The sequence below is a fragment of the Pungitius pungitius genome, chromosome 21 (genome assembly GCF_949316345.1).
Source record: "Pungitius pungitius chromosome 21, fPunPun2.1, whole genome shotgun sequence".
In the NCBI taxonomy this organism is placed as follows: domain Eukaryota; kingdom Metazoa; phylum Chordata; class Actinopteri; order Perciformes; family Gasterosteidae; genus Pungitius; species Pungitius pungitius.
This window is the reverse complement of record NC_084920.1, coordinates 731,022-748,634: the sequence shown is the minus strand read 5'-3', so window position 1 is coordinate 748,634 and position 17,613 is coordinate 731,022. Positions and strand designations below refer to the sequence as shown.

At 41.1% G+C, this 17,613-nt stretch overlaps 2 protein-coding genes across 2 annotated transcripts in view; one reads left to right on the top strand and one right to left on the bottom strand.

Moving 5' to 3' along the window:
• baiap2b (BAR/IMD domain containing adaptor protein 2b) overlaps nucleotides 1–17,613 on the bottom strand; it is a 76,916-nt gene that overhangs the window by 12,903 nt on the left and 46,400 nt on the right. The window lies entirely within an intron of this gene.
• LOC119213120 (zinc finger protein ZFP2-like) lies at nucleotides 11,287–17,304 on the top strand. The gene is made up of 2 exons (XM_037464170.2): nucleotides 11,287–11,571; nucleotides 15,029–17,304. Exons 1-2 carry the CDS (start codon nucleotides 11,394–11,396, stop codon nucleotides 16,990–16,992), a joined length of 2,142 nt encoding a protein of 713 aa, XP_037320067.1. The 5' UTR covers nucleotides 11,287–11,393; the 3' UTR covers nucleotides 16,993–17,304.

The window sequence follows — 17,613 nt, the reverse complement described above, 5'->3', positions numbered from 1 at the left end:
CATACTGATGCTCGGTTTGAACTGCAGGAGATTGTCTTGACAATGTCTACATGCCTAAATGCACTGAGTTGCCGCCATGTGATTGGCTGCTTAGAAATTAAGTGTTAACGAGCAGTTGGACAGGTGTACCTAATAAAGTGGCCGGTGAGTGTATATATATATAGACAAATTGGCGCGATAGGAATGAGCTGTTCTTTTTTTTTTTTTTTGGTCCCCAGCAGTACATCTCCATACCAAGTGAAGGTCATAAGAGACTTAAGTCACACACACAGTGACTTGAGACTTGACTTGAGACTCGTCCTCGAAAGACTTGAGAATCGACTCGGACTCGAGCTCAGAGACTTGTGAGCATCTCTGGACTCCACTAATCAGCTGTTATGGTTGAGCTGTGTTAGACAAACAGTGCAGCCGTGAGTGCAAGTTTCCACGGCAACGGCGCAACTGGGTTCATTAACGAGCTGATCAAAGGGCAGAGAGTGATTTACAATGATTTACACAGAATTCACACCTCAAAGAAAAGAGTTCGGGGGGGAGGGGAGACAGTGAAAGGAAGGTCCTCTGGTCCTGTCAGACTGCACTAATCAGCTCATAGGGAGCAGCTGTGAGTCACAGACAAAGCTGTGTGTAACCGTGAAAAGTAGGGTTAGGTATCGTTTGAATTTGAGCGATTCCGATTCCGATTCCTGGTTTCGATTCCAGTTCCCAGCGATTCTCGATTCTGATTCTTTTAAGTTTAAGATATTTTAAATGAGCTAGCTAACCAAGGGTCTTTCTGAAGGAAATAGTCTGACCTTCTCCATCAATGTTAATTCTATGAACTTTTTATTAACTTTACTATGAATTTTCTAACAGGGCTGTTTTCAACTACAATATAAATATCAAACTATGAACTTGAATATTGTATAAACATTATAAATAACAGGGGTACACTTTCCTCCAGAGAGCTTTATTTTTGAAACCTCACAAAAACACATTTACACGTGAGTGTATGATACTGCAGGTACTTAAACGTTACTTTGCTCCCACTGATGGACGAACCCTTGGAATCAGAGGAAGAGGCAGCGCGTCAAACACGGGGCACAGGGAGGGGGGGGGGGGGGGGCGCAACTCCCCCAACCTCATGTAGCACCCGTCCCATGTAGCTATATAGTACTAATTAAATCTGCTAGGTTGTAGTAGTACTATGGGCGGGGCCCTGGGTTCACTTGTAAATATAATGGCGCAATTACCTGGTCTTATACAATTTGTCTTATAATTATAGATCCCTTATTTTGTAAACTAATAACTGGCGTGCCTCCAATAGAATTTAAGCAATAAAACAAAGGGTTCATGATTCTTATTAAAACCCTTTATCATATGTTTTAATGGTGTATTACCACTTTTACCTTTTAACCAGCTCTTACCCGAACACTATTACACTCAACATGGCAAACACACTTCAAAGGCATTTACAATTTGGCAAAACAGTTTGGCATTTATTACACTTCAATACGATCAATACAACATGCCCCCCCACTTTCTCCCACCCATGACACACCAAACCCTCGTTGCAGGCCTGAGTCGATGCTTGGGAGCGTTGAGACCTAAAACTTAATGGCCGCTTCACTTGTTCACACAAGCAATAAACAAAAAGAGCAGGTGAAAGTTAGTCAGTACTCACGTCTCTGGTTCCCCATTCAAAGGAGAAGATGAGCGGAATCCGGGCGATGGACGGCAGGCAGAACCCGGGAGAAAAAACACACCAGCAAACTGTCTACAACCGGAAGCGCAGACGCGGGAAACCGTTCTCCTTAGTGGTCCACAGGAGTTTTTCCGATTCTCGTCTTAGATGTCCGTCTCCTGAATCAGCTAAACACACATCCATCTGCTACGTCATGTCGATCTAGCAACACTTGTGTCATCAACTGAATTCACAGCAAAGTTAACAGTATGAAAGCCGAGCTAACCTGTATGGTGCTTATGCTAATAGCTAATCGCGATTAGCATCATAACTTGTTTACACTACAACATTTAGTCACAATATAGCAAACAATACACAACCACATCATATTTACCTCGGGCAGGTCACCACAATCCAAACCATCGGATAACTGGTCGTCAGCCGTCAAGTTATTAATAGGATCTCCGCTTAGATCATTACAACTTTACATAACGGTGAATGACTCTTCTTTCTTACACAGATACACTGAACCTGACCGTATACGCCCAAGCCCCGCCCCTTCCCCTGAGAACCGAGCCGGATTGGCTGCACTGTCAGCACTAACCAATTAAACACGAACAAAACAAAGATTGACTACTGCCACCAAGTTAGACTGTTAAGGTAAATAAACGAGCTGAATCATGTACACATCACACAAACTATACTCATTTACATAAATGACAACCGTGAAACTGTAAAAATAAGGCTGTTATTGGAATACCTTTTATCCACCTGTATCTTTTGCACCATATTTATGCACACTTCCAACTTGGTTTTAAGAAAACTATTTACATCCTGAGTGAATTTTGTGCCGGGGCTACACTCAAATCAGGGGCTGCTGGCGGTCGACGCGGGGAGTGCTAGTACAATCCTTTTTTTTCTGTGCAGCGCCAGCCTCACGGCTCATTTTAACAGATAGGACCGCTCCGCTCGGGCCACCCGGCACCCGCGCGCACACTGGTCTGACGCGTCACAAATTCACAACAACCGGGAGTTTTTTTGCAGAGTTTTCGGTTTGTTTCGAGAAGTGTAACCACACTTGGACCGCCGACGCACGCTACACATGTTCGATCGCGCTGTTACGCCAACACTTCCGGTGGACGCTTCTTCGTTGGTGTTCAGCGGTTTCTATTTCCGGTCGGCGCCGGCGGACTGAGAATCTTCTTCTTCTTCTTCTTCTTTAGGGTTTATCGGCAGCTTGCATCCTTTTATGTTGCACTTCCGGATTTATTTCTCTGTTATATCATATCCTTACTTCATATTCTTTTCACCAGCCCTGTTCTTAATAAAAAATGTAAAATAGTTTCTCTACATTGTTCATTCTCCCCACTCTCTAGTATTTCCTTCACTCCTGTCCCTTTTATTCCAGTCTTTCCTAACTCTTCCATCATCTTTTTCCTATGTACTTCATACTGTTTACAATTCATTAACACGTGCTCTATTGTTTCTGCAACCGGACAAAAACCACAAAAACCCGTTGGGTGCTTCCTTATAATATGAATATGTGTGCTGTTCAAATTACTGTGACCCTTAATCTGCTCATAACAATTTCTTCTCTTCTATTTCCTCCCCTTTTCTTCACAACCCCAATTTTATTTTGAATAGTGTACAAATGTCTTCCTTTATTGTCCCTATCCCACTGCTGTTGCCAATTCCTAATGGTTTCTTTCCATATTACACTCTTTCCCTCAGATTTTGACAGCTTAATATTTGGTTCAATACACTCTTTTTTAACAGCTTGTTTGTCTAACTTGTCGACTCTCTCATTTCCCACAATGCCAACACGAGCAGGAATCCAAGCCATTCCAATATCATAACTTTTTCCTTTTATTCTAGTATAGATTGTCAATATAGCATACAATAAATCCTGATGACTCTTAGACACACCAGTCATGAGACTGTATAAAGCTGACATTGAATCACTGCCAATTAAAGCTTTTTTAATTTTGTTTTCCTCAATCCATTCTAGTGCATCAATATAGCGTATAACTCAACTGCATACACACTCAGGTCATTTGTGGTTCTTCTACTTATCTCAGCTCTTTGATTCAGAATGTAAACTGCAGATCCGCTCTTTCCCGTTCCTGGATCCTTTGATCCATCTGTATAGATCTGAACATATTCTTTATACTTAACCTCTAAATGTCTATAACATTCCGCTACCAAATCAATATTCTTCCTTTCTTTTTTTGCCCGATTTAATTTCAAATCAACCGTCATTGTATGGAAGTAAATCTGTGCCATCGGGGGTTGAAATAAAAAGTTGATTGAATTTCTAGCACTGAATATTTATGCATTGAAATTATGTACCTGAATGTTTTTCAACATTAAAACACCGCAAAAAAATTCAACCTAAAAAAAAAAAATGTTGAAATATTCGAAATGGAGGCTACAATATTCAACCGCAAAAAATTCAACCTTGGCACACCAATATGCGGAGGCTACAATATTCAACCCAAATAAATTCAACCTTGGCACACCAACATCCGGGACACTAAGGTAGACCAATCGATTCTAGATTCAAGATCAGTAGCGTGCGTCAAGCTAAAGGAGCGAGCACCCAAAACACCTTCGGCTTCGGATTGTATCCATGTCCAATAATAACGGGGCTTTAACTCTTCTTCATGTCATCAGTGTGGCAACGTATGAAGAAATACATAAAAGAACATATAATGTATATATAATATATAATGTTGGCCGAGTGGGTAGCACAGCCGCTCTGTGGCATTACGTTATTTTGCGCGACACGGTTCGAATCCCGGTTGTGGCGGACTTTTAATAAATGTTCTTTTATGTATTTCTTCATACGTGGCAGTGACGTAGTGCTCACTTATACAATCGTAATCGCTGCAATGGATATGGGATGCATTTTTGAACATTTTCAGAACAATATGTTTGCAAATGTGTGACGACTCAAGTGACGGAGGCAGACAACACCTGCCTGCCGGGGGGAAACAAACACGCACCCGTAGCCAAACCAGTAGGTTCAAAAACCAGTAGGCACGTAACACCGGGGGAAAACAAACACGCACCCGTAGCCAAACCAGTAGTTCAAAAACCAGTAGGCACGTAACACAGTCACTGAAAAATGGGTTCTCGTTTCAGACTTTACGAGCAAATACAGGATCCCTTTGAGATCAATTCTAAAGCCTCGCATTAAGACGTACATCCCTTTATGTAAGACTCTGCGCTACTTGCAGGTCGCTGTGTTGTGCCAGATCCTCAATAAAGTTTACCCATGGTCATGAAGACTCATTTAACGTTACGTGGACTTTGAATGTCGCTTAATACCCAACTGAGATCGGCTTGTGCCGCTGTGAAAAAGGATCCTTCCACCGACGCTACTGCGGTTATTCCTGCATGTCCTGTCGGGTTTATGCGTCTGCGCGCTCCGTTAAAGCCGCTGCCCCCCCCCCCCCCCCCCCCTACGATACAGCGGCTCATCTGCCTCTTCAAGCGCGTTCCTGGTTTTCAAAACTCCGCCAATCACTCCTAACAGCTTGTCGAAGGATCTCAGCATCATTAAATGAGTTTGTGGCAAGCGTGAGGTGGGGTAGGAACTACCCCAATAATCTATGTTTTTAACTAGGGGAAAAAGAGAAACTAAAGGAAACCAGCAACGCCACCCTGGGAGAAATCACCCAGGGAAAAGAAAGAAATCTATGAATAAGGTAAATTACTAAATCTAAACAAAAGGACAACACAAGTTCGTTACACTGAGCAGGCGAGAGACGTGTTTCCAAAAGCATATACAACAGTTTATTGGGCACAATTCAAATCTAAAAAAAAGTTATCCTATTTGTATAAATTATCATGTATTCCAGGGCTGGGGCATTTGTGCTCAAGGTGAGTGAGGGGTGGGAGTATAAACTTAAAATGGGAGCACCACAATCCGAAATTAACACTCCAAACACACAAGGGCAAAGCAAAACAAAGGAGGGGAGTGAATAAGACACTACACACGAAGGGACACCATCACCAAACAGGATCACCTGTGAGGCCCTCAGCACCTGGAATCACAAAGATGGACAGTTAATGGGAGACTGAAAATAAATTCAACAACAATAGAGATCCAATACAAATCAAAAAGAAAGGAAAATATCAAAACAGGTTACAGTTTGAACTCAAAGAACTAAACCATCAAATAATCAAAAATAGCTACAAAAATAATAAAGAAAAATCTCCCTTGCCATCCACCTCCTATTTCAGGCAGCTAAACATGAAAACATAATACAATAGGCATAAAAATGCGGACAACGGGATTTCCACACCCGAACGCAGCAGCAGGCAATGTCCGTAAAAAGTGTGGGTTTTATCCCCACACAAAGCAGCAGCAGTCCAAAACGGGTCAGGGCAGTCGGGACCTCAGCGTGGCATAGCTCCGGGACGAAACGAGCAAACACGCAGTCCGACCTGTCAGCGCCTGCACATAAACGCAAGTTTATTACGGCGCAGACTAGATCGCCGACGCGCAATAGACTACAACATACCTGCACGGTGGAATAATTTGCGCAACACTGCAGAGAGCGCCGAGCGTCTGCGAACCTGCAGCCAGGTAAACCCGGAAGGGGGAGGTGCGTATCAGCTGTCAGAGAGCGAGCAGATCTACAGGTCCCTCCTTATATAATAAATTAAAGGGGGACAATACTGCGAGTGGGCGGAGCCACTGGAAAAGCAGTCATCCTGCTACAAATTCAAAACTAGAAGAAGAGGCGTATTGTGAGCGGCTGTACGCTCTCGTTTAACTTCCGCTTAGTTCATGTCCAACACAGTCTGTTAATGTACAAATGTCAGCTGTCTATTACGGAATCTTACAGACACAAACCACACTGATGACATGAAGAAGAGTTAAAGCCCCGTTATTATTGGACATGGATACAATCCGAAGCCGAAGGTGTTTTGGGTGCTCGCTCCTTTAGCTTGACGCACGCTACTGATCTTGAATCTAGAATCGATTGCTCCTCCTTAGTGTCCCGGATGTTGGTGTGCCAAGGTTGAATTTATTTGGGTTGAATATTGTAGCCTCCGCATATTGGTGTGCCAAGGTTGAATTTATTTGGGTTGAATATTGTAGCCTCCGCATATTGGTGTGCCAAGGTTGAATTTTTTGCGGTTGAATATTGTAGCCTCCATTTCGAATATTTCAACATTTTTTTTTTTTAGGTTGAATTTTTTTGCGGTGTTTTAATGTTGAAAAACATTCAGGTACATAATTTCAATGCATAAATATTCAGTGCTAGAAATTCAATCAACTTTTTATTTCAACCCCCGATGGCACAGATTTACTTCCATAAATCCCTTTCTCCATGACATGTCATGTGCTTTTTCTACATGGAGAAATACTGCTACTGTTGTCTCTTTGTGTACTTGTGCTTTTCTTATGTTATCTTCTAAACACAGTATTGCATCCATAGTATTTTCATAGTATTTTCTAAACCCACTTTGACATTCAGCCATCATACCCCTTTTTTCCATAATATTCATTAGCCTCTCATTTATCATTCTTTCCATTAATGTACAACTAGGAGAAGTCAGGGCAATCGGCCTATAGCTTGCTGGTTTACTAGCGTCCTTCCCAGGTTTCCTTATGGGAACAATAGTTGCCTCCTTCCAGCTCTTTGGTAATTTACCTTTCTCCCACACTTTGTTATACAGCATCAACAACTTTTCTTTCCCCTTTTCACTGAACCGTTTCAACATGCTACAACAAATGTCATCTTTTCTCCTCTTTGGCCGTTGCCCTATTTAGTTCTCCCATATTAAATAATACATTTAGCTCATCCTCTACTTTTCCCATCTCTGCAGGTGCCTCTACATTTTCACATTTAGTTTTTTCTCTCTTCTCTTCCTCAGACATGTTATTAGAGCTGTGCACCTCGGCAAATGTATTTACAACATTTCAGCTTTTTCTTTATTCGTCACTGTAATTTCATTTCACTACTTAAAACTGGATAATTCCATTCTCTTCTTTCACCACCCATCTTCTTCATCATTGTCCACACCTCTCCAGTCTGAGTTGTACTCCCAATTGTACTACAATAATTCCTCCAATGCATTCTATTTGCATGTCTAATTGTTTTCCTTACTATTGCCTGAGCATACTTATATTGAATCATATGCATAAAATGATGCGTTCTTTTCATTACTTTAAATGCTTTATTTCTATTTCTAACTGCTTCTTTACATTCCTCATTCCACCATGGTACTATTTTCCTCTTCACATTACCTTTACTTTTTGGAATTGTTTCCATTGCTGCCCTTATTATACCTTCTTTAATTTTACTTTCCAGTGTCTCTATATCATCATTATATTCAATCTGGCTCAGGTACCTGTCACTTTCCTCCTGGAATTTTTCCCAATTCATTCATTTTACTCAAAAGCCCATCTTCCTCCTCTATTTCCCATACTTTGAGATACTGCCATATTAACTTCACACATTACTGGATAGTGATCACTACCTATTGTTCCTTCTTTATAAACACTCCATTTACATATGGCTGCCATACTACTAGATACCTTTGTTAGATCCAGTGCAGATTCTTTCCCAGTCTTAACCTCTATCCTCGTTTTACTTCCATCATTTAAACACACCAAGTTCTTCTCATCCAATAGTTCTTTGATTACTTGTCCATTACTATCCATTTTCTCACTACCCCACAATGTATTATGTGCATTGAAATCCCCACACCATACAACATTATTATTATCTTGTCCCTCTATTTCCTCTAATTTCATTAAGTCTAACTTACTACATGGATTGCAATAATTTATAATTACCATTTTTTTCCTTTCCCCCCACGTTTCTACTACTACTACATACTCTTGCTCCTTACCTATACCTAACACCCTATACGGAATATGTATAAATGTAATACATCCCCCTCCACCACCATTGTCTAACTGATATGTCCACATATTATAAACTCCAAATTTGGCTTTAACCAGGATTCCTGGACACATCTTACATCTGGTTTTTCTCTTCTACTCCCAACAAATTGCTTAAACTGCTGCCCATTGGCGATCAAGCTTCTTGCATTCCAATGCAGGATTAACATTACTAAAATGATTAGCCCACCCATGCTGTCTCTGGACTCGACTGTACACTAAGTTCATCCCTTACTTCCTCCACTTCTTTTCTCCCCCACTCTTACTACTTTTTCTATTTTTACTTTTCCTATACACTTCATCTTCTTTGCTTTTTCCATTTGCTCTTCATTATTACATCCTACAAGTAGATTTCCATCTCCCAGGATCCTTGCATACTTCACCTCTCCTACTTTTTCTCTTATTATCTTAGTTAATATAGCATTTTTTTTTTTTTTTTTTTTAATTCAATCAAGAGGCTGTGGGTGTGAGATAGTACCGCTACCGGACCTATACAGGCCGTCGGCCGATACCATCCCACCCCACTTCCTACTCCATTTAACTCACCCACACCGAACAAGTATACACTGTGTTCCAGCCAGCAAATAGCTGCTTCCTTCCTCTCGCTGTTTTTTCGCCTCAAAAACAGCCCAAACCGTAAACTCGCCGCTTGCAACTTCTCCGGACTGAGAATCGAAACTAGGAATCGAATTTTAAACTTTTGAACGATACCGGGTAAATCGCAAAGCTAGTCCCGATTCCGATCGATTCTCGATACCCAACCCTAGTGAAAAGGGAGCAGCTGCAATCACTAACGAGCTCGAAGGACAGAGAGCGTAACAACGATTCACACAGAATCCACACCTCGAACAAATGTCCCCTGGAGCAAAACCATAAAGGGTTATAGTATTCTAGAATTTCTTTTCTCAATTTCACACTGATGAATGTGACCTCTATCACTACACATTTTCGTCTTTTACAGTACTTTTTAAAATATAAATTCCCTTGTGTCATCCAATACTAATTGTCTGCTGGTGCGAGCGCCACATGCAATGCTTACGCACATATAAAATACACCCATATGAAGATATAGTGTATGCTTGAGTAGTCAGTATGAATACTCAAATGACCTTTTCTCTGTATAAAAAGGACATTTACAATTGAAACCTCAATTGGTACAGAAAAAATGTTTGATTTTCTGTCTAGTTGTAGGTCGTTTTTATGGCACATTTAAGTTATAGTTTTCTTTTGTCAGTGTCAGTTTTCCTTGATGTGCTCCCTGTAGATGTTGACAGAGGGGCGGAGCTTCCAGCCGGCAGATCGGCTACGCAGGGAAATGCTGAGAGGGATGGAGAAGACTGCGGAGGATCAGGACCAAGGAACCTGGATCCACAAAGTCCTTCACATCCTAATACTGCTAAAGAAAAGACTTCTGAGCCTGAAATGATTTCATGATGACTTTCAAGAACCATTGTCAGATTCTGGACTTGAGAGTGAAGCTGGGAACACTAAGACTATGGTCTGCTGCACCTGCCCTGAAGCACAAGGAACCACATTATTCTCGTTCTGGAAAAATGTCTTCCAACTGTTTGGTTAGTGAGAATCGCTTGAGAGTAAAGCAAAAGAGAGAGTCACGGCAAGCAGTTGTCACAAGAGAGAAACCCCTATTTGTCGTAACAAAAACAAAGACCTCTAAAAAGACACCGTGGAATCCACACAGAAGTGAAACAATTCAGTTGTTATGTTTGTCAAACTAGATTTAGACGACAGGATCATTTGAACTCACACCAGAGAATCCACACAGGGGAGAAACCATTCAGTTGTGATGTTTGTGGGAAGAGTTTTAGACATCAGGATTATTTGTGTGACTCCCCCTTTGTCACTTTCACTTGTCACTTTGTTTAGCTGGTGCACTTTATCTTTATTTTTTTATTTTATCTTTATCTCTTCTTTCTTACTAACCTAATTTCATGTGTGGTCAGCTGCTGGTTTACATCATTTAACATGTTTCTATTTATTTCATTACTAGACTGTAAGAGTTCACCCATAGCATCAATGATCACTGTATCATAAATATGATATACTATGAAATTAAGCACTAAATCCCCTATCTAATGGTATGTAGCCTCCATGACCACTATATTATTGACATAAAAAAATTCAGTATCATGTACAGACACAGAGCAGGTTTAGGTACATTTAAATTTAAATTTATAGTGTCAAATAAGTTTGTGCTTTTAATTGGACGAGGACTAGTACACTGATTATCTTGATGTTTAAGTAACAAGACAAACGGTAGGTGATTATGTGGAATGTAGTCCTATCCATTAAATGATTAACTGATTAATTATTGCTGCTATATCAAACCTCTTTATTTTCTGAAACCTTTTTAAAGCTAATGCAGTGTGGTCTAATACAACAACCCAGAATTAAATGTATACCTCATTAACGTTTTTATGTTTTTCTTCCAGGAATGAAAGTGACATGTACACCTGCATGTCAGTGTAATCCAGTGAAGTTCATCAGCACCACAAACTACAGCTGCTCCATTACATATCGCATTTTTTAACCTTAAATATCCATTTAAAATGAAAGAAAACGAAACAAAAGCTTGATAGTAAAACAGCCCTTAGTAAAATGCATTAGCAAGACCAGCAAACGTGGTGACGTCATCACGTCAGCCGCTGTTCCAACTGCGGAAGTGAGCGTGCTCCCGGACTCGCGAGTCCGTTCTCGACATATCAGGGTTTGACAAAGAGCTTCAGTGGTTGCTGCTGGAGGACATGAAGGTTCGTTCTTAGTGCGGAGAGGACCCCTGTCTCTGTCTCCATGTCCAAACTACACGCGCTGAGACTGTTGCTCAGACAGCGAGTCGACGCTGAATCGGTTCTGATCGACGGATTAATCTCTGCTTATGAGGAGGAAATCCAACGTTTGAGAGAAAACGAGCGACGATACAAGCTGCTGGATGCTGTGTTCAACCCGACAGTCCGACTACACCGAGCAGGTCTGTGCTTCTTCTGTGTCACCGGTCTTCATTTAACGGGCTCACTCGCTTTTCTGATCGTTCGTGTTTCAGTTAAACCGTTAACTCAAATTAGTTAAGTTAGCTTGCTAACATAGCTAACAGTTAGCTAAAGAGAAGTCTAAGTCTTTCTCTCTTCCGGTCCCTGCACGCGCTGATGGAAACATGCACGTTCGCGTGTCCCGTTCCTTAGGTGTCCATCACCGGTAAAAGAGAGCGAACGGACCGAGTTCTCCGCCCCGCTTCCCGTAGCGTGCATCCGGCTGCTGCTTACCCGGCTAACGGCTCGTTTGTCCCGGAGCCCACAGACCGCTGCTTCCACTCCGTCGCCTCCATGGAGGGAGCCGTGTTTCGGGATTGTAGCATGATCCCTCTTAGTGTGTCCGTTGGCTTTCTTTATGTATTTACTGTACCGTTTTTGAATAAATGTAGAGGTAAAGTCAGCTCAAATTAAATAACCTTGTTGTGGTCACATTTTTGGGAACACATCAGTGGCGGGGGAACATTTCCCAGGAAGCCAACTTTTTGTTTTACGGGGGGACGGAACATTTCGTGTAGTCTGGTGAACCATTCCTTGATTTATGCGACCATCTTCCCAAAAGCACAACCAGCCGCATAAATCACAGCACACATTAGATATCGGAACGATGCGAATTCATTCACACACTCAATCACTTTACTTCATATCAAATCAATCTTCTTCTCAGTACGGGGTTCTAGTTTTGGTGTAGTTTTTATGCGTTTGTTAGTCTTGTGTCTCTCAAAATCACATTATTTTTTTCTCCAGGGGGCATTTGTTTGAGGTGTGGGTTCTGAGTAAATCACTGTGAGCTCATTAGTGACTGCACCTGCTCCGTTGTCATGGTTACTTGCTCATGGCGGCCCTGTCTGTGACTCACAGCTGATCCACTTTAGCTGATTAGTGCAGCCTGACATGACCTCCTTCTCTCCTCCCACCCTCCCCAGCTGCTCCATGGCTAAACCATAACGGCTGATTAGTAAAGTCACATGATGCAGCTATGCTTTCTGTCAACAGACATCTCTCCTTTCCTTACCCTCTTCCTCCCTCCCCCCCATCCCATCATTTCAAAACAACCCCCCCCCCATGGAGGGAATTCCTACTGTAATGTTTGATGAGGCCTATCAATTAATAACGTCTTAGTTTGAATAACAAATATTCTGTCTCAACCCCCCACCCCCTCACCCAATTCCATAATTTTAAAATAAAAGCTGCAATGAGTATCTGTAATTTAACCATGAAGCTTAGGATAAAGCTGTTTCGTTGAATACTTATTGCTCTTTCAAATAGTACTACAACCATTACTAATATTGCTGGTACTTCTAGTATTTCCACTGGTATTACTAAAATGAAGAATTAGGGCGACTGTGGGTGAGTGGGGTGCGCGGCCGTCCTCCAATCAGAGGGTTGTTGGTCTGATCCCAGGCCCGGCTAACCTGCATGTCAATGTGTCCTTGGGCAAGACACTTAACCCCAGCATTGCTCCTCTAGCTGTGACTACAGTGTGTGAATGTTAGTTACTGATGGGCAGGTGCCACTGTGGTAGGTCCTGTCATCAGTGTATGAATGGGTGAATGATGTCATGTAGTTTTAAAGCGCTTTGAGTGGTCGGAAGACTAGAAAAGCGCTGTACGAATCCATTTACCATTTTACCTAGCCCATTTGGTTTGAATGACAAACATTCTATCATTCCCTTTGACGCTGTCCTGAGTAATCACAAGGGAGCAGTGTCCTCACAATAGCCTCACCTGATTAGTTGATCTATTTTTTATTTTTCATCCAGGGAAGCCAACTTAGCTTGACCTCCTATTTTACACATCATGAAAAGCTCAATAATGAATAAAGAGAGACAAGGAGACTGTTAAGCTGTTTTTATTGTTTATATTTTATAGATGATTAAATGAGTTAAATTCTGTGAGGAAGCCAGGCTTCCCTTGGACTCTGCAAGAAAAGGCCACTTTACAACATTGAGTTATGATGTTAATTGGTTTGTTGAATTTGAACGATTTATTTAATTACAGATTTTGATTATTACATATAGACTGTCCAAAGGGAGATCTGATTATTGCAGTAACTGTTGATACAGGAGCAGGCGCGTGCTGGTGGCTTTAGAAGTGAGGCTGTGAGTTAGCGCATGAACATGCCCAGCCCTAGTTACAATGTTTAGTGCCTTGTGAAAAGAGTTTTGTCATCTAGACCGAAGAAGAGTTCCAGCACCGTTCAGAACAAGTGCCTTAGGTTTTAGAAACGGGAAAAAGATGGCTAATGGAGTTTAAAAGGCTGCTGTTCTGTTCTGAGGAATATTTCTTTTTAAATAAATATTGGGAAATTCTGTAGGTCATCAATTCATTTGAGCTGACTTTACCTTTTTATTTTTCTCTAACTGTACTGTACAGTAAACTATCATAGCAGGAGGGTAGGGGAAATAGAGGATCCCTTTTAAGGAACTGATTTATAAAAAGTTAACATGGTTCTAATTTAATTTGAGCTGATTTGAAATTAAAAATGGTGCAGTTGTGTAACCTAATATCAAATATTTTGAATACATGAAATTTGGCACTCGTTTTTGTCTGTCTCTACTTTTTGGGCTGAACAAGCCCCACTACATCACAGTGTGTAGGGGTGCATTACATTTCAAGCTGCGGCTCACATGACCACAGTCAGAGGTAGGCCTGTCGCAACATGCCATGTCCACACGCTCTGAAATTGTGTGCAATAATATTTAGTGCTGCGATATTCATTTTACATATAAATGAACGTCAACATTTAAGTTGTTTGCGCTGCCTCGGTGCTTTTTCCTTGTGGGACGCAGAGGGGCTGTATAAGATTTCCTTACGGTATGAATTAAACCCACACCGTTCATACCAGTGTTACTCAACACCCAACTTTGCTCTCATCGCTGGGTGCGCGGGGGATGGAGCTTCTTGTCTTATGTGTTTTTGAAATTGAGTCATGGTTATAACTTTATAAACACAATGAATAACCCACAACAAACCCTCTTTAACGGGGTCAACACATGTGACACATAAACAATTTAACACTAATAATTGTATATCTACAAGATTACCCCGCCATCTGCTTGCTGGGTACAACTCACAACGAGTAACTGTTGCTACAGGAAAACACGGAAAAGAGCGATACAGGAGGAACAACCAGAGAGGCACCAACACAACTTGTGCCAAGGAGAGGAGCTGTCTCTGTTTTGAGGGTTTGGGGTTTTGGAGAATCCTACGTAAATTAAATCAAAAAAAGATTTATTCCAAAGTTTGTTGAGCCACTGGTATTGCCTCTGGTGGCAATACTACCAGCCACAAGAAGCTAACGCGCTAACTCAACATTCTACATTCTCTTTGTATAAATTCCTTGCTTGTCTCACAAATCAGTCTGAATTCACAGTTGTCTATTATGTTCTCCCTGTAGATGTTCAGCAGCTGTTGCCGATTAAAGCAGAAGTTCTCAGTCAGTGCCAGGATGAGGACCAGGAGTCCCTCCACCTGAAAGAGGAAAATGAGGAGATCTGGACCTGTCTAGAAGGAGAGCAATTTGACAGGCTTGAGGTGAACAATATTAACAAGTTTCAATTCATTGAAGTGACTGTGAAGAGTGAGGATGACGAACCTCACATTGCACAGCTTCATCAAAGCCAAACAGAGGACGACAATGAGGAGGAGCTTCCGGACAGAAGATTAGTTACACAGATAAAAACAGAGAAGGATAGAGAAGAGTGTAGTGGATCAGGACCAGCTAAGAAGCTAAAGCTACAAATTCCTTCACATCCATATACTAATAAGGAAAAGGCTTCAGAATTATCTGAGTCTGAAATGAGTTATGATTGTCAAGAACCGTTGTCAGATTCTGGACCTGAAAGTCTAGATGGGGACAATGTTTGCAAGGAGGCTAGGGCACCAGAGTCTGCTGCACCTGCCTTGAAGCATAAGGAACCCTTTGGATGTCATGTGGGTTGTAACATTGGTAACAAACCCTTTAGCTACTTCAAGTGTAGTAATCGATTTTACTACAAAGGGTTCCTTAAGCGACATATGATCTGTCATTTTGGGAGAAAATCCTTCAGTTCTTTGGGTAGTAAGAAATGCTTGAGAGTAAAGCAAAAAAAGTCACGACCAAAAGTTTTTAGGGAGAAACCACATGGTTGTGATATTTGTGGTAAAAGATTTACGGAAAAGACAAATTTGAGGAAACACAAGATGGTCCACACAGGGGCTCGATTTAGAGAAAAGAGAGTTCTAAAGGGGCACCAGAGTATCCACACTGCAGAGAAACCATTCAGTTGTGATGTTTGTGGGCGTGCATTTAGACGCAGTGGAGATTTGAAGAGACACCAGATGATTCACACAGGAGAGAAACTATTCAGTTGTGATGTTTGTGGTATTAGATTTGCAGAAAAAGGAAATTTGACAAAACACCAGAGGATACACAGCAAAGAGAATCCAATCATTTGTGATGTTTGCGGCATTAGATTTACAGCTAGGAGAAGTTTGAACAATCACCTGAGTATACACACGGGTGTTAAACCATTCAGTTGTGATGTCTGTGGAAAACATTTTAGACTAAAGAATAATTTAAAAACCCACCAGAAAAAACATACAGCAGAGAAACGATTCAGTTGTGATGTGTGTGGAAAAAGGTTTCTAGAAAGTGGAAATGCAAAAAAACACTACAGAATCCACACAGGGGAGAAACCATTCATTTGTGATGTGTGTGGGAAGAGATTTCAATTTCGGGGAAAATTGGTTAATCACCGGAGAATCCACACAGCAGAGAAACCATTCCGTTGTGATGTTTGTGGGACAGGTTTTAGACAACCAGATTCCTTGAAGGCCCACCAGAGAATCCACACAGGAGAGAAACCATACAGTTGTGCTGTTTGTGAGAAAAGATTTACAGATACTGGAGCTCTAAGACAACACAAGAGAATCCACACAGGGGAGAAACCATTCATTTGTAATTTGTGTGGGACTGGATTCAGATTTCACGGAAATTTGACTAGTCACCGGAGAACTCACACAGGAGAGAGACCATACATTTGTGATGTTTGTGGGAAAAGTTTCACAGCAACTGGACCTCTAAAAAACCACAAGAGAATCCACACAGGGGAGAAACCATTCCATTGTGATGTTTGTGGAAAAGACTTTAGAGAAAGGAGACATTTGAAATGTCACGAGAAAAGCCACACAGGAGAGAGACCATTCCGTTGTGATGTTTGTGGAAAAGACTTTAGAGAAAGCGGACATTTAAAATCTCATGAGAAAATCCACACAGGGGAGAAACCATTCCGTTGTGATGTTTGTGGAAAAGAATTTAGAGAAAGCAGACATTTGAAATCTCATAAGAAAATCCACACAAGAGTCACCAATCCGTTGTGATGTATGGGGTCTAGATCTACAATATAGGGAACTTTGAATATATCACCACAGAATCCGCACAAGAAATGAACTGTTCCTTTCAGTTGCTCAAGGTTTTATTTTGCTTAAAACCATAGCGTTTGTTATCATTCTTGATCGTTCTCATGTTATTTAAAGAATATGTCAAAAAAAATAAATTTGAGTGTTCAACAATGTGATGTATCTCCATTAAAATCACAGTGGGTCTATCAACCTAGTACAAAAAAAAATGTATTTAAAATGTTTTACACCATGTAATGTTTTACAATCTACAATAAACATTTTCTTTCAGTCTTTTTGTATTACTGAATATTTATCATACACGTCCCATTGTTTCCTGAAAAATAAGTTTCTATAAAATGTAGGGCCGGGACTTTAGCGCGTTAATTAAGATTAATTAATTACAATGTGAATTAAGATTAATTAATTACACAAAAAATAACACATTAAACATTTTTACGCATTTTTACACTTATTTTTTGCACCGCGGAACGTTTCTCACTGGGTTGAGTTTCGGAGGACCGATTATACTGGAGCACCAACTAGCGTTCATGACTTCAGACAACAACAAACCACAGTGAACATGAACGCAGAAGCTGACAA